This window comes from Solea solea, chromosome 15 (assembly GCF_958295425.1).
Source record: "Solea solea chromosome 15, fSolSol10.1, whole genome shotgun sequence".
NCBI lineage: Eukaryota > Metazoa > Chordata > Actinopteri > Pleuronectiformes > Soleidae > Solea > Solea solea.
The window spans coordinates 24,840,138-24,864,277 of NC_081148.1; the positions used below are offsets into that span (position 1 = coordinate 24,840,138).

At 38.7% G+C, this 24,140-nt stretch overlaps 1 protein-coding gene and 2 long non-coding RNA genes across 3 annotated transcripts in view; 2 read left to right on the forward strand and 1 right to left on the reverse strand.

Annotated features, from left to right (window-relative positions):
• Positions 1-14,005, forward strand: part of LOC131474464 (uncharacterized) — a 221,124-nt gene extending 207,119 nt beyond the window's left edge. Inside the window, exons 10-13 of the long non-coding RNA XR_009242292.1 lie at positions 4,837-4,938; positions 12,355-12,441; positions 13,011-13,125; positions 13,801-14,005. This is a non-coding gene — a long non-coding RNA (uncharacterized LOC131474464). The remainder of the gene's footprint in view (positions 1-4,836; positions 4,939-12,354; positions 12,442-13,010; positions 13,126-13,800) is intronic.
• Positions 55-22,107, reverse strand: LOC131474465 (uncharacterized). Its single transcript, XR_009242293.1, has 3 exons — positions 22,024-22,107; positions 6,407-6,470; positions 55-275 (listed from the first exon to the last, which is right to left on the reverse strand). It is a non-coding gene; the product is annotated as an uncharacterized LOC131474465 (long non-coding RNA).
• A 499-nt stretch (positions 22,108-22,606) lies between these two features.
• fancl (FA complementation group L) overlaps positions 22,607-24,140 on the forward strand; it is a 33,856-nt gene continuing 32,322 nt past the window's right edge. Inside the window, exon 1 of the mRNA XM_058652325.1 lies at positions 22,607-23,790. Within this exon, the coding sequence (XP_058508308.1) occupies positions 23,704-23,790 (87 nt within the window). The 5' untranslated portion in view covers positions 22,607-23,703. The remainder of the gene's footprint in view (positions 23,791-24,140) is intronic.

The window sequence follows — 24,140 nt, forward strand, 5'->3', positions numbered from 1 at the left end:
CAATACTGGATGATTGCACACGTAATATGAATTATTCAGGGTTGATATCCTGCACATGACCCCAGGGAGGTCGTAAAAACATCTGTTTCTTCTTCTTCTTCTTCTTCTTCTTCTCGACGGTGTGTGTGTGTGTGTGTGTGTGTGTGTGTGTGCGACGTGAAACTTCCCTAAAGTCGGACAGCTGAATGTCGTGTCACCGCTGTGCATCATGTTCGGGGTCCATCTGGGTCTGGTGTCCGCCCCCTGCAGCCCCTCCACTCTCTGCCCTCCAGCTGCTGTTAAACGTAAAATAATGAGTTTGTAAATTGCACGCAATTACGGATGCAAATTGAATAAATCCTCCAAACTATAGATTGTCCTTTCTCCCCCACATCAGCGTTTAATTGATGCATGTTTGATGGATACACCTTTGATGGCAGATATTTCTTTGAGTGGAGGAGACGAGAGGCTGAAAATGCTTTTTGCCGTTTACAGGCGAGGGGGGGGGGGGGGGGGGGGGGCGGGGGTGAAGAAATAAAAAATAAATAAGAAAAGAAGAAGAAAAACAAGATGAACGGCGGTTTAATGGAACAGTGTGTGCTGCTTGTGGAATAAGAGGTGAAGTAAATTAAACCATCAACGGCAGCGTGATCTGAAACATGCACACGCACACACACACACACACACACACACACACACACACACACACACACACACACTTGTCAGTCACTGAGGTGTCACCAGTGGATTAAAGAAAGATAAAAGAGAAGGAAATGTTCCCTTTTACAAATGGATGCATTTATTTAACATTCCAAAATAATATTACAATAATAATAATAATAGTAGAAAATGTCAGTTAACAGAATAATAACAACTTTAATTAAAGCTCAATAAAATGACCAAATATCAAAGGCTGTAATTTTAGATTCATCTATATTATCATCATATACACAGACTTTTTTACATTATAATTTCAGTGACAGGTTAACCAAACATGTCTCTTTATTGTCTCGCGTCAGAATATACAGATGTTTATATCCACCTTTATTAGATGTATATGTGGAGAATGTACCTGTGTGTGTGTATACACACCTGTACTGAAATAATTTCAAAATAAACTTATATTCAACCATGTACTTTCATATAATAATAGTAGTAATAATGTGTATGCATATGCAGATGATTATATCATTTATATGTATGTTTACATACAGATACATTTTCATATGTATATGTGTTTGTGTACACAGTTGTACTGGTAAAGACAATAAATCTTATACTAACAAATGATAATAATAATATAACGTGGCCCACAGAACTCAAGTTTAAAGGCCTAAATGGTTTTTTTTTAAATCTTCTCTGTACAATTTCATTTTTAATATTCCATGTTTATATATGTTATCATACATATTATTGAATTCTACAGTCTATATTAATAGCCACTCTTATTGTTTCCTTTAATTAAAACTCTTCACAAATTATCGAGGGGTTGTTTTTTTAGTGCAAACCTTTTATATTTGATTATTGACGATGTGAATTCTGATCATGTGGAAACTGATTTAACTGATTTCTTCTTCTACAGAAGATCAGTTACACACAAAAAACAACAACAGCATGTGTGAGCTGTAATAATCAAGCACACACACACACACTCTGTCTGTGTGTGTGTGTGTGTGTGTATGCACCATATGTGTGTGTGTGTGTGTATGTAAGTCCTTTATGCGTGAAATGGAGAACAGTGAGCACCTGAAGGCACACATCATCAACACGTCAAGAACAGCCACCAGCTCAGGACACGTGTCTCACACGCACACGCACACGCACATGCACACGCACACGCATCCTTTTAAGGACTCTCTTTAAAATGACTTTCCTTCATTTAGACGGCCTAAAGGAAGCGTAATCTCTAATCTAACCAAGACCACAATTCAAATCTTAGTCCTTAATTTAACCAGTTACTCCAGAAATGAGGTTCTGCCTCATTAGGACCAGGTTTTTGTCATGGAAACGTCCTCCTCTAACCTTAATCATAACTACTCCTGTCCTAACCCTAACCCTAACCCCTGAACTTAACCTGACCTCTGACCTCAGCCTAATTTAATAAAACATGTCTTCACCTTCAAATGTAGTGATTTTTGTCCCCATGAGGACGACAAGTCCCCCATAATGTGACTGTGTGAACAGATTTAGGTCCCCACAACAGAAGGAATACCAGGTGTACACACACACACACACACACACACACAGCAAATGTTAAAAGTTAAAGGAACAGTTTGATCTGTGAAAACTGATGACAGATTTTGACTGAACAAACTTGCTACCGCGCGCCGACGTTTATCCACCGAGGTCGCCACAGCAACCACGGTTTTATAGTGTGTGTGTGTGTGTGTGGAGGGGGGGTGAGGGGGGTGAGGTAAGGAGAGAGAGAGAGAAGAGAAATTAATCACCGGCACATTTGCAAGTCGTAGAAAGACCAGAGCATCGCCGTCGTCGCCTTTCGTCGGAGATTATACTACCCACAATTCCTTTCCACAAGCTGACTAATTAGCCACAGAAAGGTCAAGTAAAGTCAGGGTGTGATTAGAAGACGGGAGGGAGCGTTAGAGGAGAGGAGAAAGGAGGGAGGAAATGAGGAAGAGGAAAAAGAAGAGACTCTCATTCATCACTCATGTAGTTTAGATCCAAACCACAATGTCTTGTTTTCTTTTATTTCGTTTTTTACCTTTTTCTTTTATTCTCTACTACTATATACATACATATATATATATATATATATATATATATATATATGTATTTTAGTGGTTGTCATATAATTGTCATTAAAACAACTGCTGAAGAAGAAAGTATCGCATTATCGCACCATTTCTGTCTCGTTTAACACATTTTTACAAATCACACCAAATTCCAGAGAGAAAACCCTGGATTTTGCATCACACACACAGGAGCCGCTGATCCACTGCTGCCTCCATCACTAAGTTCAAATGTGTCCATTTCTTTGTTTGGATTAAGTGACCCAAATTTACCACAGGAGGCAGTAGTGGACCAGCAGCTCCTGCGTCCTCACACGCTAAAAATGCTGATTTTCTGGATGGACTTTGGTGTGACGGTTATCAAACTTCAGGTTTCCTGTTGTGGATTAGCAAGATAATAGTCCTGAGATATACTAATATATAAAGATACTTTGGTGTGGAAGTGGAAACTAACATCAAACGTCCGTTTTCTGTCCAAAAAGAGAGAATGGATCAAACATATTCTGAAGACATCGTGGATTTAAACAGGTGTGGATTTTATTAGGTGAGCTAAAAATACAGACACACACACACACACACACACATACTGTACATACATCTGTGTAAACAGCAAAAAAAACAACACACAACAACAACAACAGCAACAACATGCCGGGTGACAAAGCACTGACACGTTGACACTGCTCCTGCTGTGCACTGCCAACCTCTGGGGATTCAGTGCTGCACACTCAGCATCACAGCAACACACCACGAACAATATGTTCTTTTATTTATTTCTTTATTTATTTACTCTTTTAAAAAACAACATATGTTTTAGCTTCACATGATAAAAATACACACGCCTGCACACTTGCTCCTCTATCTGGACTATAGTGTGATCTCTGAGGGGAGTGGTGTTTTAAGACATTTACACACACACACACACACACACACACACACACACACACACACAGACTAATGGAGTTTAATTACTCCCAACACATCCATCAGTGGCTCCAGTAGGGGGAGTGGACTATTTTATCACCACTTTTAAGGGTTATTAGTACAAATATGCTGTCATCCTGCATTACCACTGCAGGCCTGTAGGGGTGCTGTGCCCCCCCACCACCACATTCATCACAATGTCTATCAGTATCCATCACATCTTAAGTTAACCTCCCTTCTTTCTCCCTCCACGTCTTCTCCTCATGTACTTGCTATCAATCAAATATGAGAATTAGCCCTGCCCTCTCCACCCCTTTAAACTCCACCCACTCGGCCTCTAATCACCTGCAATGACATGTGTTACTAGCTAATCTGTATTAAAAACCCAAATTTGCTCCAGGTATGTGTGATGTGTGGCTACTTCCTGTCAAATCAGGCTACTTCCTGTTGCACTTCCTGTCGAAACAGGCTACTTCCTTTCGTACTTCCTGTCAAAACAGGCTACTTCCTGTCGAGATAATTTCAGGGATTCTTTCAAAATAAATAAATAAATCAAAATAATTACACACATTGTATGTTATATGTTATTTTAGTAGTTATACTTTCAAAATAAACACACCTTTTATGTTACGTATATGTAATTTTTAGTAGACTTTCTTTCAAAATAAAATACACATTGTATGTTATAGGTCATTTTAGTAGGTATTCTTACTTAATTAAAAAAACACGTGTATTTAATTTAACAGTTGTTCTTTCACAATAAAATGCACATTGTATGTTATCTTTCATTTTAATAGTTATTCTTTCAAAGTAAAATACCAATTTGACCTGTACTTTATTTTCTCTTTTAGACTCTTTATTTAAGGGTTCTTTGCAGTGTAGGCAGTTGTTGCTAGTACTGAAGTAACTTGTATGTAGAGTAGGATTTGTAGAGCAGCCAGTAGGAGGCGCCCTCTCCTCTCTGAGTGGATTAAAGTCTTCTGTGATGCTACAGATTCAGTCATAAGGCTGTAAAGTGAGCGTAGATGAGGTGTATGCTTGAGCTGAAAAGGTAATAAGAATATTATTGATCAAGAATATTTATTTATTTATTTAAAAAAATGCCTACTGTGCCTTTAGGAGACATTTGTCTGGTGTTTATGTTTTTGTTGTTTTCTTAATGAAACGTATGGTTTTGTTTTAGGTTTGTGGCCCTGGGAGGTGAAGTGGAGGAAATCAATCACACAGTGTGTGACACACGGAGTCCTTTACTGACTGCTGAGACTGACATCATGACAAATACACGGTAATGTTCTCGTTCCAAGCACAAAGAGTTGCTCCCGTTGATTAGATTCTCGGGGAAATTCTCCAAACTTTAACACACACACACACACACACACACATGTGCGTCCACCTCGTCCTGTTTGTGGTGCAATGAAGGGAATGAGGAGCCGACGTGCCGTGTTCTTCCACACCTTCAAGTTCCTCTGAAGTGTGAATGAATTACTGACACATAGTCATTGTCTCATGCACGGCCGACTGCACTCCCTGTGCCCGAGAAGCTGCGAGACGGAGGCAGACGCATGCACACGACACGGGAGAGATTCTCGCCACTTAACAAAAGGTTTGTCTCGTAGAATTAACACCAGATTAAGCGTGCGCTATCTTAAGAACGTGTTCGACAATTTATCTCGCCGTGAGACGGCCCTTTTTTCCTGACAGGAAACTGAAGTTTTTTAACTGCACACCAAACCCCAGAGAGAAAATCAGCGTAAATCGCAGGGACGCAGGAGCTGCTGGTTCCCCGCTGCCTCGTGTGGTCAGTGGGAGTGAATTAAGTAAATCATTAAAGACGATCTCAAACATGGAAGTCACACAATAAGACATTTGAACTCACTGATGGAGGCGGCGGTGGATCAACATCTCCTGTGTGCTGTGATGTAAAATCGCTGATTTTTTCAATGGACTTTGGTGTGGGAGAGTTCTGCGTCCAGGGTTAATATAGCCGTTCATTTTTTACAGCGTTGTCCTAAAGTTAAAGCTCCATTATGTAACTTCTAGTTTTGCTCCGCCCCCACCACTGCTTCAGGTCATTTATCATGCGCATGTAAGCGTGTTTCAGAGAACCAGGGTTGAATCCTTAACCCAAAATTCTGGTTTCAACCCACTCATGCTTCATAGAACCCTGGTTAGTTCCTTAACCTAAAATTCTGGTTTCACCTGGCTCATGTTTCATTGAACTGAGGTTAATTCCTTAACCTAAAATTCTGGTTTCAACCCACTCAATGTTTCAGGGAACCAGGGTTAGTTCCTTAACCAAATATTCTGGTTTCTCTGCATAGTTAAGAGAGTGTGTGTGTGTGTGTTCAGAACACCTCGAGCACTGCTGTCATCCTTATTTTTATTTTATTTTTTTAGCGTTACAAGCCGACTTCTGCTGTTATTTATGGAAAAAAACGAGGAACGTATGGATTAAAGCGACGATGCCAAGACAAGCAGCGGCAAAAAAAAAAGAAACAGCAACAACAACAAAAAGAAATAAAAAAAAAAACTATGATTCACTAACCCACAGCGTGGAAAAGAGCCAAAGGACAAACAAATCAATGGCAGTTTGGATGATATCTGGCCCTCGAGCCTTAACAGGCCACGGAGCAGCGGCATGAATGTAAATGTGTTGTAAAGTGCAGCTGTTTTTTCTTTCTTCTTCTTCTTCTTCTTCTTTTTCTTCCCCGATACATAAACATGTAAAACAGGACGAATGAGCTATTTTGTACCTGATTAACACGACCGTGGAGGCAGTGAAGTGAAGTGAAGCGTCGGTTTCTCCCTGTGTTTGAGCTCCAGGAAAAGAAGAAGAGGAGACGCTGATTATTTTAAGAGACAACGGTGACATCCATCACATTAGAAAGCAGCCAAAACAATCAAATAATGCACCGGGTAAATGATGTCATACTGAAAATCTACGGCTCGCTGTCCGGGCACGGGGCCAATTCACGGCGAGAGAAAACGTGGAGAAGGGCTTGGAACGACAGCGAGTCATCGATACACGACAGCGACACACAGATCCGGGGTTTTCTTTGAGGGAGGGGGTGAATTTGAACTCATTTATTTATTTATTTATTTTAGAGAAGAGGAGAAGTGAAGCCTTGGCTGGCTGCCACTCATCTGGGCACCTTCTCTAAGCAGGGCAGAAAATCAAACACACCAGGAAAAAAGAATTAAAGGAAAGAGAGAGAGAGACAGAAAGAAAGAAAGAAGGAGGAAAAATGATTTTTCTTCTTCTTCTTCTTCTTCTTCTTCTTATAAATAGCTCGGGCTTGCCAGAAGGCAGAGGAAATGAGAGCAAGTGAGCGCTGGAAAAGAAGGACTTGAGCTTGACACGGGGCTTAAAATGGAGAGGGGGCGGAAAAAGAAGGGGACCCACTGCGCGAAAAACGTCTCCAACCAAAGCAGGGATTAGTGTTCCAACCTCCTCCACGGCCAAGATCCGCCAGCACAACTAATCACCTTCACAGCTCCTCTCTCCCTCCTTTCATCCCCCTCTTTTCCTTCTTCTCCTTCTCCTTCTCCTTCCCCTCCGCTCTCCCCTGCTCTTTAAAGTATCATCTCGCTCCTCTCATCATCATTATGGCTAAAATTAAAGCAGAGTGTGTTCTGCCAAGCACGATTAGCCGGCGCAGCCTCACAGCGTGCACTTATAGGTGCTTTCTTTGAGTATGTTTTTCTTTTCCTTTCTTTCTTTCTTTCTTTCTTTCTTGTCTTTTTTATAAACAATGTAAGTCACCAGTCTGCTGCACAGATGCAAGTTACATTAAAGGACGCGGGGAAAACATGGTGACCTTTTTGACCCCCAACAACACACACACACACACACACACACATTCTCCTTACATTTGAACTTCAACGATTAATCAATTCATCAAGCAATTATTCACTTTCTGTGGATTTTATATAGGGAATAAAAGCATTTTCTTTCATTTCAGCCTCTTAAGCATGAATACATAGTGGTTTATTTGCCTCTTTATCTCTAATCATCATTATAATAATAATGAAAATAAGAATATGATGGTAAACTTTATTGATGTAGCACAATGTCTCAAATAAGGTCAAATTCACCTAAGTAGTAAAACTGAGGCGCTCGACGTAAAAGTAAACGCGTGTAAATAAAAAACAGAGCAAAAGCGATAAAACTCGTAAAAACAAGAGTGGAGTGAGAATAATCTCTGTGTCAATAAACTCAGTATTTTTAGTTTATCAAAAGTAAACAAGTCACATCAGGGCGACGGCATTTTTCAGGCTTGTGAAGCAGATTGAGATTTTTACGTAGACCGTTTTTATCCATTTTACGTACAAACGTCGAATCATTTAGTTGAGAATCAACAGATTATGGGATTAATAAAAAAGTGATTGTTGATTGTAGACCTTCACATATTTCACCTATTTAAAAAAACAGCAAAAATCCAGACGGATTAACCCGTTTTGTAAATAATTGTCGCTATTTTCTGCATTTAATTTTCTTTTTCTTTGCTCTTCTTTGTGAAATGAACATCTTTGGATTCTCTTTAAGACTCGAGACATTTGGGAAATGTCACCACGATTGTGATCTTTTTTCTGATGAATTACTGGAGAAAAAATCAAAACACATTAATCAATCACGGAAATATTATGATGTAATTATAGTTTAATGTGTTGGCTTCTCTCTCTCTCTCTCTCTCTCGCGCTCTTTTGTCTTAAATCAGTCGATCGATCAGATCAATGACAGCAGTGGATTACGGCAATTTCCAGCCAAATTCCACAAGTCTAACTCCCGCCCGCCCCCCCTCTGTTTTTATTCATCTTCCCTCACCCTTTCATTTCCTCTCTCCCGTCCCCGTCCGTCCTGACAAGGCTCCTCACAAAGATGGCAGCAGAACGACGGGGCATAAACGTAAACAAGTCAAATTGATCACACAGAAGATGAAGCCTGAGGGGGAGGAGGGTGAGGAGGGTGGGGGGGCGACGGGCAGCAGCAATTAAGCTCCTTTCTCTCCCTTCTTCCTCTCTTCTTTTTTCTTCCTGAGCTCAATCTGTCTTTTCGTCTTGTGTAAGAAGACGGAGGTGGTGACGGTGGAGGTGTTTGGGTGAGAGAGGGTGAGGGAGGGTGAGGGAGGGTGAGGGAGGGTAAAAGAAAAAGAGCCACTTCATAAGCAGATGCCTGACGTACGACTGCAGGCGGGAGAGCGTGCGAATTCATTCTCCTCCGCCGTAAACACACGACGACGCCTCTGTATACGTTCAGGCGCAAAAAAACAACAAAAAAAAACGTAATTAGTCAGAGAAGCAAACGTTTGCATATTCTGTGCACAAATAATGTGCGACAAAAGGAATAAACAAAAACACAAAGAGAGAGCAAGTGTGTGTGTGTGTGTGTGTGGAGAGAATTCTCTCTCTCTCTCTCTCTCTCTCTCTCTCTCTTGAATATTCATTTTTTACAGAAATAACGGTTTGCTGATGAGGCCGAGGCGTGTGATAATCAATTAGCTAAATGTTCGACAGAAACCCTGGCAAACGTCGACAGAGAGAAATAAAGAGGGAGGGGTTTAAAAAGAAAGGCTGAAATAATAAAGAAATATGCAAATGTGAAGTGAAATGACGAGTTCTGAATATCTAAAACCACATTAGCCCGGATATAATCTCACAAAGAATGAAATAAGAGAGGGAGCAGGATGTGGATTTATAATGTATTTGAGTGCAGTGAGTGTTTAAAGTGGTTTCTATAGTAAGGGAGCGCTTGTTTTACGTACAGTTAAGCTAAAGCACCTACAATGTGCCTGTACCCTTTTGTTACTATGAAAAACTAAGGACTGCTGTTGACCTCTGACCTCTGTTTTTCTTAGGACTCTGCATTGACTCCTATTCATTTGGACAGACTACACAAAACCTATAATCGTACCCTTGTTTAGCACTCATTTTAACCACAAGTCAAATCTTAGTCCTAAACTTAACCAGTTCTTCAGAATTGAGGTTTTCCCTCCTCATTAGGACCAGGTTTTGGTCTCCATGAGGCCTACTGGTCCTGACATCCAAGAATACACACACGTTAGTACAGTTAAGGCTGGGTCATATTTTCTGAAAATGTTCGTACAACGTAAAATTGTAAAATCTACCCTTTTCTGTGTCGCGGTTAAACCCACACACACTTCCAGATCGAGTCCATGCTCGTTACATCGCTGTGTTTGCTGATATCTGTCACTTTAAAGCTTTAAAGTGACTACATGTACAAATTATTTATTATTTTCTCTGATGAATCATTTGAACGTCAACAACACAGATCACATTTTCTACCAGAAGCTTCAGGCCACGCTTTTGAAAGTTCTTTTATCCAACCAAGAGTCATGACCTCTGACCTTTCTAAAATAAAAAGTCACTTGTCAGGCAAAACTATCACACCCAACTGAAAGGGGGCGTTTGTGTTCTTACAGCAGCAGAGCACAGGTGGGCGGAAACAAGAAGCATTCTTTCCGAAAGACTTCTAAGCAACCTGGTTTCCTGGTTTGTCTCTTCCTGTGTGCAGCTCGGGAATGTCACCGGGCGACATGTGATCTAAACACACCCATCTGATAGAGTTAATATTGTGAGAACTCTAGGGATGGGAACGACACGGCATTTTGAGAGTCGATTGTCGAGCCCCCCGTGTTGTTGAATTGTGTTTTTTTTTTTTTTCTTTTTTTTTAAAGCAGTAGCGCGGAGGGTGGAAAATATTCGACACTGTACTACTAAATTCTAGGCTCAAAAACATGGCTGTAATGTCCAATATTCATCAACATCCACACCATCCACACCCGCAGCAATGTTTTTTTCAACAATTAATACCCGTACCCGCCAGCCACCCGAACATCATTCATTGTAGAAGCAGTCTGCTAAACATAATATGCTGTTGTGGAACAGCTGTGCAGAGTCTCTAGGTCAACTCATTTCTGCCTCATTTCAGATCTAGTCAATATGTTTACCCACGTATTATTTGTTTATTTATTAATTTATTTTTTAGCAGTAGTACGTAACTCCTCAATATAAACTTAAAGCAGTAAGTACTCTACTTTAAGTATAGTATATTGAGGAGTTACGTACTACTGCTGTAAGTTTATTTTGACAACTTACATATTACTACTTTAAGTTTATATTGACAACGTATGTATTAGTACTTCAAGTTTATATTGAGGAGTTACGTACTACTACTTTAAGTTAATATTGAGAAGCTACATACTACTGCTTAAAGTTTATATTGAGGTGTTATGTACTACTACTTTAAGTTAATATTGAGAAGCTACGTACTACTGCTTTAAGTTTATATTGAGGTGTTACATACTAGTGCTGTAGGTTTATATTGACAATTTACGACTACTACTTTAAGTTTATATTGACAACTTACCTACTACTGCTTTAAGTTTATGTTCAGGAGTTACGTACTACTGTTTTAAATTTATATTGAGCTACGTACGACTGCCTTAAGTTTATATTGAGATGTTATGTACTACTGATTTAAGTTTATATTGAGGTGTTATGTAATACTGCTTTAAATTTATATTGAGGAGTTATGTACTACTGCTTTAAGTTAATATTGAGGTGTTATGTAATACTGCTTTAAATTTATATTGAGGTGTTACGTAATACTGCTTTAAGTTTATATTGAGGAGTAACGTACTAATGCTTTAAGTTTATATTGAGGTGTTACGTACTAATGCTTTAAGTTTATATTGAGGTGTTACATACTAGTGCTGTAGGTTTATATTGACAATTTACGTATTAGTACTCAAAGTTTATATTGACAACTTACCTACTACTGCTTAAGTTTATGTTCAGGAGTTACGTACTACTGTTTTAAATTTATATTGAGCTACGTATGACTGCTTTAAGTTTATATTGAGATGTTACGTACTACTGATTTAAGTTTATATTGAGGTGTTACGTAATACTGCTTTAAGTTTATATTGAGGTATTACGTAATACTGCTTTAAATTTATATTGAGGTGTTACGTTATACTGCTTTAAGTTTATATTAAGGAGTAACGTACTAATGCTTTAAGTTAATATTGAGGAGTTACGTACTACTCCTTTAAGTTAATATTGAGGAGTTACGTACTACTCCTTTAAGATTATATTGAGGAGTTATGCACTAATGCTTTAAGTTTATATTGAGGTGTTACGTACTACTGCTTTAAGTTAATATTGAGGAGTTACGTACTACTCCTTAAAGATTATATTGAGGAGTTACGTACTACTGCTTTAAGTTAATATTGAGGAGTTACGTACTACTGCTTTAAGTTTATATTGAGGAGTTACGTACTACTGCTTTAAGTTTATATTGAGGAGTTACGTACTACTGCTTTAAGATTATATTGACGAGTTACGTACAGTGCTTGAAATTTGACTGAATTGAGAAGACTGGATTATTGATTTTTAGATCAGATTATTCTCTGACAGTCAAAGTCATTTCCTGTGAAACTGCACTGGTCTAATTGTACAACATGTCCAAACTAATTGAATTGTTCCACAGGCAGCGCGGCGCGATTATATCACGCTTTACAGTCGCACACGAAACCAATTACTGTACATGTAATTAGGCCTCATGTCCATTAGTAACCAGTAACAAATACCAGGATTAACCACGAGGAGATGGTTTCAATCAGAACAATAAATAAAATTAAAAATACATTTTCTTCTTCTCTTTTTTCCTCTGTCACAGCAGGACTTGTCGCCCTCTACTGGACAGAGCAGGACAAAGACGCAGTTCTCACTTTTCTTGTTGGAGACGAGGATAAAGAGAATTAAGGTATGTTTTCTGAGGAGGGTAAAGGGACAGCGCCTAACTTGCTCTGTGGTTGTGTGTGTGTGGATGTTGGTACAGCGGGGGTTGAGCGGGTGAAACATCTGTCATCCTGTCATCACTGCTGTTCATCAAACTATAAATGGGCCATTTTTTTGTTGTCTTTTTTAACTCCACTATAGCAGTGGCTATGCTAATGCTATTACCATAAATAATTATATGAACTTAGTCTTCCTTAGTTTCCTCCTGAATCCGACCAGGAGTTAAGTATATTTCAAATGACCACTGGGGGCAACATTGGTAGTCGTGGGAAAACACAAAAATGACACATTCACCATTTTTCAATTAACTTATTTATGCTCATTTACTTAAATAATTTAGTATTATTATACCTAAATATGAACTATTGTTTTTATTAATGTTTTTTTCTTTCAAAGAGAAATAAACGAATAATAAAATCTTAAACCACTTTTATTTAATTTTTTAATTTTTTTGCAGCCATAACCCACATGGAAGTACTAAGTCTCCTCTCTTCTTTTTCTTCTAATTCTGTAAATTACGTTCACTGTTAGCAGAAAATACAAACGTCAACAAGGCGCCTACCAAACTACAAATCTTGTGACTCATCAAACCCCCAGAGGAGCATCCACACTACTGGGTTTTCATTTAAAACAGTGTTTTCAGCTGCAGGTCAGTCACTTTTTATTAAACATTCAATATTATTTCAAACATTGGGGTGTAAAGTTCACATTAAGTTCAGCGCTTGACATGTTTTTTATTTTGTCCACGCATGAAAATTGAAAATCTCTACGTGTACGACTGATTTTTACTGTGACACAAATAAGACAGAATAGGTGAGAATGCCCAGAGTTTCCAAAACTGGACTCCAAATTTAAACGCGCTGTGACAAATGGGATTTATTCCTAAAATGCAGGCAAAATAAAATAAAATGAAATGAAATGAAAAAAGAGACAGACAGACAGACAGACAGACAGCAGCATTTTCAAACACCAGGACAGTGTGGATGGAATTTCTGCATTTTTGACAAAAATATCTTGACTCAGCATCACTGAGATTTTCTCTCTCGTGGTTTTTTGCCATGTTTTTGGGAAGCTGTGGCGTCGGGGACACTTTTATTGTGAAAAACAAACACAACAAACTTCCACCACACACACTTTCCCACTGCCTGTATGTGTGTGTGTGTGTGTGTGTGTGTGTGTGACAACTTGGCTGCTTTGCAGGAGCTGAGCTTTGAACTGTGGACTGACAGCATGAGTGGGGGGAGACGGAGTGAGTGGGGAGAGAAGGGAGAGAGAGTTCCAGACGCAAATGTAAATTATTGTTCCTCACACTTTTAACCCACAGCAGCTCCAAAACACCACCTCCTCTTTCTCACTGTGGACACTGATGAGCTCCTGTGGAAGGAAACAGTGGTTGTTCCAGTAAAGAGTAGAAGTATCTGTAGCAGTGCTGCTGATGGTGGGTGGGGGGGCAGAATTCTGACATGATGTTGCCCTCTTCTGGCAGGTGTGTGCAACTGCAGCTCACCTACAACAACTCACAGTACATGTTTTTGAGAGCTGAGACGATTATTATGATTATAAATCAACTACTAAATTAATTGTCAATTGATGTATCAAAAATTAAAACATTGTTTTTTGAATTTTTTGGGCTCCTAAAATGTGAATATTTTCATATATCTTTGTCCCATATAACAACAAAATAAAGTTAGTTTTGAGATGGACAGATTGACATTTTATGACATATTATGGAACAAACAACTAATTGAGAAATCCAGACAGTGATCTACAGATGAATCAGAGTATTATTTTAATTATTTTATGCAAATTTGAGACTTGAGAATTGACTCAAAATGGCTGACATCTGTTCAAAAGTTCAAATTATGTCACAGTGTCACTAAAGAGTCATAGATTTGTATTTGTTTATAAACTGAGGTTGTTATATATAATATATAAGTTCAAATCAACTGAACTCAGTTTGACCCTGTTTGTTTGTAAAGAAAATAAACTTTCTTTACCTTTACTAATTCTAATTAGTCTAATTACGACATTTGCAGTACAGTGATATTGTATAAATGCACATGATATTAACGTATTAACGATGTCTTCAGTTGAAAATATTTAAATTACACTCTGAAGAAGTTTAGATTCCAAACTGTCGTCACAACTCAAAAACACCGGCTTTTAGTTGATCTGTGTGTATTTTCATGCTTTTGTCGTTTTGTGAGATTTTATTTTCTGTGTTATCTTTATTTTCTTTGAGCACACTTTAAAAGTGCTATACTATTAATAATAGAAATAGTATTTTTTAGGATCATGTGACTCACTCAAGCCCATTCACACACTTTAAAACTAAGAATTATTGCTCAGACCAAGATTATAATATCACACATAACAAATTTAGCTACAGATAATGATTTTTTTGGATGGATAATTATGTAAATGGGACAAATCCTAGCATTAGAGTAAGGCTGAATGATTCATTGATCAGTAAACAAAATATTAAATTAATCGCCAGCTATTTTTATAATGGATTTGAGTGTTTTAAAGCAAGTTTTCTGGTTTTTCAGCGTCTTAAATGTGAAGATTTTCCGGTTTCTTTGTGTTCAAAACAAACATTTTGCAAACATCATCACTTTGACGTTTGAGATCAACCTTTTTTCCACATTTTCTGACAAACAAGTCGTCGATGAATCGTGAAAATAATCGTTAGCCGCAGACGTACGTCAGCGTCTCGCGGCTCGTCGCGTTCACTTGTGCGTTTTAGGAAAATAAATGACGCTGACTGTGTTTTGGGTTGACGACTGAGACTGAGACGCGTCTCCTGCTGCTGCTGCAGCTCGCTGTCGTCAGGCAAAGCTCCCGAGTCATTTCCCCTCGCTGCATCATCCTCCTCCTCCTCCTCCTCCTCCTCCTGTGAATCAATAGCTCTCTGTCGCAGCATATCATTAGACATAAGTATTATAATTACTTGTGTTATTAATTTTGCCTTAATACCGGGGATAATATGATATGTAATTCCACCCTGTTGAGGGAAAGGAAAATTAGATGATCACAAATGCATCTCTTATGAAAATCAATATTGAAATGGATATTCCAATAATGCCAAACCACTGCACACTGGCCCACACACACACACACACACACACACACCGATACCGCCAACCTTATATATGTATATATTTTTATTTTTTTTCCTCATGCATATAAACCAATCATTTTCTGCTCTCATCTGAAAAAAAAAAATATATATATATACATATATATATATATATAAATATGTGTGACATATTTCACACAGGCGCTCTCTGCATACGAGGCAAAACAATATGGATTTGTGTTGCCTCGCAAACAATTTTAATAAAAAGCCATTGATCGGGGATGGAGTGGTTAGCCAGTGGGCGCAGAGCACCAGACCCCCGGTGGGTCCGGATCGTTAATGTCCTCGAACTGCCGGCTCCACTGGTGCAACATATGTTCAATAAGGTTCTGGCACCGCTCTGGAGCTCCGGGGGCGTTTGATTCTGATACAGTCGCGTTCCTAAAAAAAGCTGCTGTGACGGAAACAACGGGACACATGTGTATGACATGTATGTGAAAACATGACACGCGGCTTTAGAGGACGGTTTCTACCACGTCTACGACTCAAACCTGGGAATTTACTGATTAAAAATGTAGAAATAAACCAGATTATTTGTGTAACGCTGACTATACTTCCAATTACGTTCTTCCTGTTCTTTAATACCCCTTTATTGGTCACCAACGCCAATAGCTGGAACACCAAATCAGCAATTTTCCAACAATTTCTTTCTTTTCTTGATTATCGATTATATAATCATCATCTTTCACTGTTTTATTTTGATGACTGTGTGATTTTTTTTGCTTCTGTTTCCAACAATAGACATAGAACAACGTAGACCCATAACGCACAACCAACATTTTACGTACAACGAGTACAAGTAGTAAAACAGCTGTGGTGTAAAATACGGGAAGGGTTTGCAGAACACAGTGTTTTCAAACGAAAATGTCTTTTTTAAACAAAAAATAGAGAAGTTTGGATGTTACCGAAGTTAATGAGCAGAAAAAACAAATGTGAAACGAGACAAAGATGCAAAGAACGGTTTGGTGTCCGTGTTAAGAAGGCAGTGGAGTTAGCTTAGCGGAGGCTAATCAAACACTCACACAATGCTTGTTTGTTTATTTAACTTAAGTTATACTATCTGACTTTGTGAAGCTCCGTTGTGTGGCTGCGACTTTATCGTACGTGAAGGAAATAGATGTCACGCGTTCTCTGAAACATTACACGTAACCCAAACGTTACAAAACAACGACGTCACCACTGCCGTCTCCAGACGACAAATGTCTGAAACGTCAATTCTGCAATTTCCTCGCAAAAACATTCCAAACAGAACTGAAACACGTAAACAAAACTCTCAGAGAGCACAAACGTCCACAGACTCAAACACTTTTTTTTACATTTTGATTTTCTGCATCTGTATAGCCCTTTTTACCATGTTACATAAACATGACAACATTCATCCTGATCTGTTCAAATATCGCTCAGATATAGACATGTGAACTTGTTTTAAAAGAGACGGAACCATGTTACATTTAAATTGACGCCAAATCCGTAATCCGGATCAAACTTAGTTTTGACAGAGATATGATTTTGTTGTTTTTTTTTTACAGTTTTACCGTTTATAAGTTAGGGATTTCTTGAAAATTTGATCCCTTCTCTGTGACATCATGAATGGGTAGATGCTGAGCAATATCCAGTTATGATTTATAATCAACATCTTTTTGTTGTTGAAAATGCAGGAGATTTACAAATGAAAACTAACAGTTAAGCAAAAGCACACATCAACACACACACACACACACACATATATATATATACGTGTACATATATATATATATATATATACGTATATATATATATACGTATATATATATATACGTATATATATACAGAAGTGTAAAGAAAACACCTCACAGTGTGCAGCCACAGAATCTACGTCGCCGCGGCAGCACAAACACGCGTTTATAACATTTTGTGCAGAGTAGGTATCAAAGCCCTGGCACAGTGTTACACTTTTAATTACCTGCTGCTTTTATTCTCGTGCTTATGATTTCAATTCCTCTCTGGCAAACGCCGCTGTAATGATATTCAAAATGCCTGCTGGCTTCTTCTGCAACTGTGAGAAAAAAGTGTGTGAATATCCCTGAGTTTATGGGCTTATTTGTCCTGCAGTCACTTTGTAAAATCTTTATTCTGCCGAACATATCTTTTTTCTTTCTTTCTTTCTTTCTTTCTTTTTTATATATATATATATGTGAGCCTCGCTGGAAGGAATAGCAATAAAGATGTAGGGGTGTGTATGTGGGGGGGGGGGGGGGGGGGGGATCAATGCAGAATGTATTAGGCTGCACTACTGAGACCGACTTCAATAATAAAAGAATTGATCCTTTAAAAGTGAAGCTTATTCTGGGCATGGTAACGAAGGAGGACGGTCCATTCCAATACTGGCCGGGACCAGATGGAGAATCACTCACACACACACACACACACACACACACGCTGAAAGTTCACATTGTATTTCAAAACCCATATGAGATTCAATCACACAATTACTGAGGGATTCTTGTTGGAATACATGCATTATGGAGGAGCATGTCCAATAATAACAGAGCATATGGTATAACATATTCAACTGGCTCTGCATCAGCTTTTTCTCTCTCTATCTCTATCTCGCTCTCCGAGTGCTAAAGTTGGTGAGAGAAAAAAAAAGAAAGTGTGTTGAGAAGAGACAATAGTTAAAAGAGGTGGCACTCTATTATTATTATTATTATTATTATTATTATTCATGGGATTAACAGAGAACAATAGTGTCACTTTTTCTGTTGTTTTTAGTTAAATAATAAAGTGATAGTTCAGGGGTTTAAACCTTAAACCTTAAACACCTTAGCTTCAAAATGTCTGGCTGGACTTATTTTAACCATAGAAGGGCCTGAAAATTATCCATTTCTCCAGAATAACTTTCAATATCTGGCAGTTATTTACAATTTACTGCATGTTAAAATACTATATTAACAATTCAAAATGTTTTACTTGGAATAAAACACTGTAGTTGTACACGGACACCAGATTTTGCGTGTTAAATTTGAAATTTGAACAGTATAAAACATGATTTGCTGGCTTTCTGCAACAGCGTAAGTGAAATTACAGTAATAACCACACGTTGGCGTTGATGCGCAACTTCTCAGCTTTCAGAAACTGCTGGAATTATTCCAACGACACAACCACTGCGTAATTCAAAGTGCGCTTGGATCGCAAACGTGTCGCCTGTTAAAGGGTTTTAAAGTGTGACTGTATGAGGTCACAGGACACATAAGCTGTACGGTACGGTTTGGAACGCTCCTGGCTCAGGTTTGAAAAGCAACCGGAACTTTGGTTTCCTGGTAGGAAAGGTTGACGAACGGCAAGATAAAGTAGTAAACATATTCTTAAGTAATCTTAGTCTTAATCTGACTTTTGGTGAGTGGCTAAAATCTGTTGGATCCCCACTGACAGCCATGTTTCAACGGCGGTTTGTGTCTCAGTTTGGGGGCGGTACTTTTGTGGGATTAATGGTAGACATGTCATTTTTGAGAACCCGTGTTCCGGTGCCACCAAAGCCTTTGGCTTCAGTCCAATCTGCTTTTAATCTGCAGTTGTTATCAAAACACCTAGAGCAGCGCCGTCCATTAGTCATCATCGGACACATCAGATCCCCCGGCCGCTGTCTCTGCACGCCGCAGATGACGCTAACATAAGCACCTGCGGTAATCAAGCGCTCGGGTTGGGGGGGTGGATACAGCAAGCACACTTCACCGTGTGCCTAACAAGCGCACTTCACACACTAATCAGCTCGAGTGGACACGTATTGCGTCCACATCCGTGTGTTTGGTTTGTGCCTCGATGGATTTTCGAGCCGTGGCTGAGAAAATGATCCAGATAGTATCAATAAGCTATAAGGTTATCAAAGTATGTGGAGATATAGTGAAGAGGGGGGAGGACGATTCCTGCGGTGACTATTGATCAAAAATGAAGTGCTGGATGCAAAGTGAGGGTCTGAAGTAATCTACACACACACAGACACAAAGGTTTGTGTAGGTTTCCTCCTTCAAGTCGAGTCAAGTCGTTTCATTTATACAGCCCAACATCACAAACACAGTTAGCCTCTAAGGGCTTTATTTACACTCTGTACAGTAAAGTACTTCCTCCATCTTTATACTCTCACATCAAGTGAGGAAAAACTCCACAAAAAACCCATTTAACAGGAGATAAAAAAAAAAACCTGGCTCCTCACTCACAATAAACAGATGTACAAAGAATATAAATCACAGAAATGTAAAATATAGGAGAGCAGGAATTATAACAGAAACAAATAGACTTCCATTCATTTAAAACAGCCTAAACAAATCCATATCCTTATATTAACGTCCTAAATAGCAAATACAAGAAAACGATCCGCATCTCTACATGAAAAGAGATCTTCCAGATTACGTACAACGTAAATTTCGTCATCTGCTCCTCTTCCGTGTGAGATTTATCTGCCTCCCATAAAATACGGAATTGTCAAAATGCATAAACAGAAATTAATTTAAAGAGTTAACGTTATGTTAAAATCTGTTAAAAACACTGAACACATAATCTGGTAATAACACACACACACACACACACGGTTGTAAGACTGACACTCGTCATAAAAATCCCATGAACTCTTGTCATAAAAGCAGTGAAGTCTGTAATCCACAGCTAAGACTTCACACACTATAATCCCCGTATACAGTATCTACACACACACACACGGTAAAACAAATCTGTCAGTTTAGAAGATATAATGTAAATTCAGGGAGAGAATCAGCATAAACATGAGCATAAACACAGTCAAAGTCCACGTCTCAGACACGCTGCACTGTTACAAGAAAGTCAACACAAATACATACATACACTAGTTAATGCGTGCACTAGATATGTTTTACATTTTTGCTGCTGTGCTGTTAAGTATAATATATTTATGAGTTTTCCTCCTACAAATATGAACTACATTAAGATATTACATTAAAATTAATAGTGAATTAGTTCATTAGAGATTTCATTACTGCTGTGGCGTATTTTTTTTATGTGTATTGTTATTATATTGTGCAAATAAATGTGAATACATGCAAATTATAAAAAAAAGATACAAGTACAGTGAGGGCTATAGAAAGAAAATATCCCTATTTTGTGAGTACTATGCATTACTTTTCAAAAGAAAAGGAAAATATAGCGTCTGTCAATCTGTTTCAGCATTTTAGCTATGTTTGCTAACCAGCAAGCTGAGCTAATCATGGCATAATAATGCATTTGATAGCTAGCTAGCTATCTAGCTAGACTTCACAAGTCTGGTAATGTGATGGTTAACGTTAACATTTAGCATAGTAGATAGATAGATAGATAGATAGATAGATAGATAGATAGACAGACAGACAGACAGACAGACAGACAGATGTATCTAAAATGCCAGCATTTTAGATATGTTTGCTACCCAGCGAGCTAATCTGAATATAATGAGTAAGGACAAATGGAAAGAAAGAAAGAATAGAAAGAAAGAAAGAAACAGGGCATTTATTAATATATAAATAATGTAACGTGTGTTCTTTTATAAAATACACATGCACATTTTTGCTCGATAAAAATATAAAAGATGATAATTTTTCAATAAAAACAACAAAATCTGACCCAAAATAAATAGAAATAAGGTTATAGCTATATAGTGGCTAAATTACCCACTATATAGCCAGGAACCATGTCCTTTTATAATCTGGATTAACTGTGCAATAATACAAAGATTATATATATTAAAATGGTGCTTAAAAACTGAGCAAAAACCATAAATGAATGTGTCTCCAACACATTTTTCGCAGTCAAGCATTTTATCTTTCAGATACATGCAAAAAAAAAACACACACAGAAGAAATAGAACAAGAGGGACATCGGGTGAGGAGAGAGAGAGAGAGAGAGAGAGACATAGAGGGAGAGGGAGAGTGAGGGAGCAGGACCCACACGGTGAAGTTCCAGCCAATTGCGTTCCAGAGAAGTGACCACGGCCAGTGATAAACAAAGCATCATAGATCATTCCTCCCTCAAACGGAGCCCAGCACTGGAGGCAGAGGACGGTCAGAGAGGGAGAGACAGAGGAGGAGAGAGAGGGATGGAGAGAAGCAGCAGAAGACGACGACAGAAAGAAAGCTCACCACCTTTATGCATCTGCCCCTTCTTCCATCCTCTGCTGCTACATTTTCATGCCCTCCTTTTTTTGTTTTTTGTTATTTGCAAACCGGAGCGCCGTGAAAACCCGCGACAGAAAAGAGGGATGGAAGAAAGAGAACTGCTGCTGCTTCTTTCTTTCTCTCTTTCTTTCTCTTTCTCCCATCACTGCCACTATGCAGATGTTAAAAAACACCCCCCCCCCCCCCCCAAATAAAAATCCTTCATCCTTCAACTGTTCCCATGTTCATACAGGAGGAGGAAGAGAGCACTTACCCACACGAGAGTCAGTGTTCACTCTCAACAAACTCAGATAATTCCAGCAGAGGAGGAGAGAGAGGAGCAGAGCAGCTTGTGCTGCCTCTTTTGTTTGTGAGAAGCAGGTGGATGACAAAAACATCAATCTCTGCAGGCTTTCACACACACACACACACACACACACACACGCCCTCAGCAGCTCTGTACAGTAAAAACACACACTCCTATTCCTCCCTCCCTCTCTCTCTCCCTCTTTCTCTCTCGTCGATGTGTGAATGAACATATATATATATATAAATATATGTATATATACAGTATATATGGGTTCAGAGGGAAAGTTAAATGGATTGTTGAACTGATCCTCAGTTAAAATCGTGTTGCAATTGGAGTAAAAAAGATTTAAAGGTGATATATGTACAGTGGCTATGGATGAACGATGTTATCAGCACAATATTGGCTTTAAAGCAGAACTATGCTGGATTTTTTATCCTATTTAAGCAGCTTTAGGGTTATTGTGATGGTTAAATGTGTTGTTTCGGGGAGACAGTAGAGTCTCCACTGCCCCCTACTGTCTGTTTGTGGGAAAACCAGCCTTGAAAGCCGGAGTCTGCAGGATCAGGAGGTCTCGCGAGACCTCTAGCCAGGTATAAGGTCAAGGCAGTGATAGTGTTAATTTAGAAGCAGAGAAAAGCGTTGTCAGAAGAAGCGAGGGAGAGGAAATGACTGTGTGACCGAGCGAGGGGCCACACATGAGTAAATGTCGGACCAGGTTTTTTTTCAAATGGCGAGAATTGATGAGCTTTCACATCAGTGAGGATAAAGAGGTAGATGTTTACGATGGTGTCGTAAAAAATATGTCCTCCTGTAACTGTAGGGGGAGCTCCGTAGAGAAAAATGCACAAAAAGCAACCATATATGCAAAGTTACACTATCGGATATGGGCAAACATGCCAAGATGCACATTTGGGTGCAGGGGTAAAAATTTATATGCTGTATATCGATATCTATATCAGTTATCGGCCCAAGCAATACCGATATATGGGCATTTCGGATACCGGCAAAAAGTCGTAATATCGTACAACAGCAACATTTAGTGTTGAAAATGGCTACTGCAGTCCTTATTGGAATCGTAGAAAAAAAAGCATCCCCAAAATTTGTGAATAATAGACACGGATGTGTGGACAACCTAAGTCCTCGCAGAAATTCAGCACAAATTCGAAACAACCAACCTGTATTTGATTTTTGAGTGTTTTTGTGAGTGTAAGATGTAGCTTTCTTGCATTGTTTAATCTACTGTTGATTGTATATATTTTATCTAAAATTGTTTTTCCTTAATCTTCTTAATCTGAGTGTTGTTAAATTCTGAAGGAGTACAGTTAACGCATTTGAACGCCACACGATCGTATAACCTGAAATTCCGACGTTTTTCACTAGGCACGAACGCAGCAGAGTGACGTCACCGATGGTGGAGGGAAGTTTGGTTTTGTCACTGTCGACTTCATGTTCTCTCTGCTAATGCTAACGCTGTTGCGTAAACTAAGCGTATTCTTCACGAGCTTGTGTTTTTAACAGTTTAGTTTAAATATCTATCTTTAGTTTAATGAGTGACACGAAGTCGTTATCGCGCTGTTGTTTCATATCAGGCTTGTTAGCGTTAGCTAAGGAAGTACCTGTCTTCGCTGTAACCGGAGGTAAACGATGGAGAGTTCAATGACCAGAGAAAACCCGTTATTTTTACCTCTCAACAGAGAGAAAACGGTCTACGATGGGTTCGTCACAGTCCAGGTAAGTTCACTTTTTTACTTTTGGGGTTGGTTTACATCCTGTACCTACTGACAAATGCATTACAAGTTATATAACGTTCATATACAAAGAGTGACGTGTAATTTAAGACATTTTGAGCTGATGTGAAAGAAAAACAAATTTATTGTAGACACTTGAACGCACCTCTTTTTTTTTTTTTTTTTTTTTTTACAGCGGTTGGTGTTAATTGAACTGGTAAACTCGTATGAATTAATTGGAATATAGTTGAAAAAATTCAACTTTCAACTAATGCCGAATTAAACTGTTGTGTCAGTTTATAAAGACGTTATGAACAGGAAAGTTCAATCTTGAACCTGCATTCTTTAGTACGC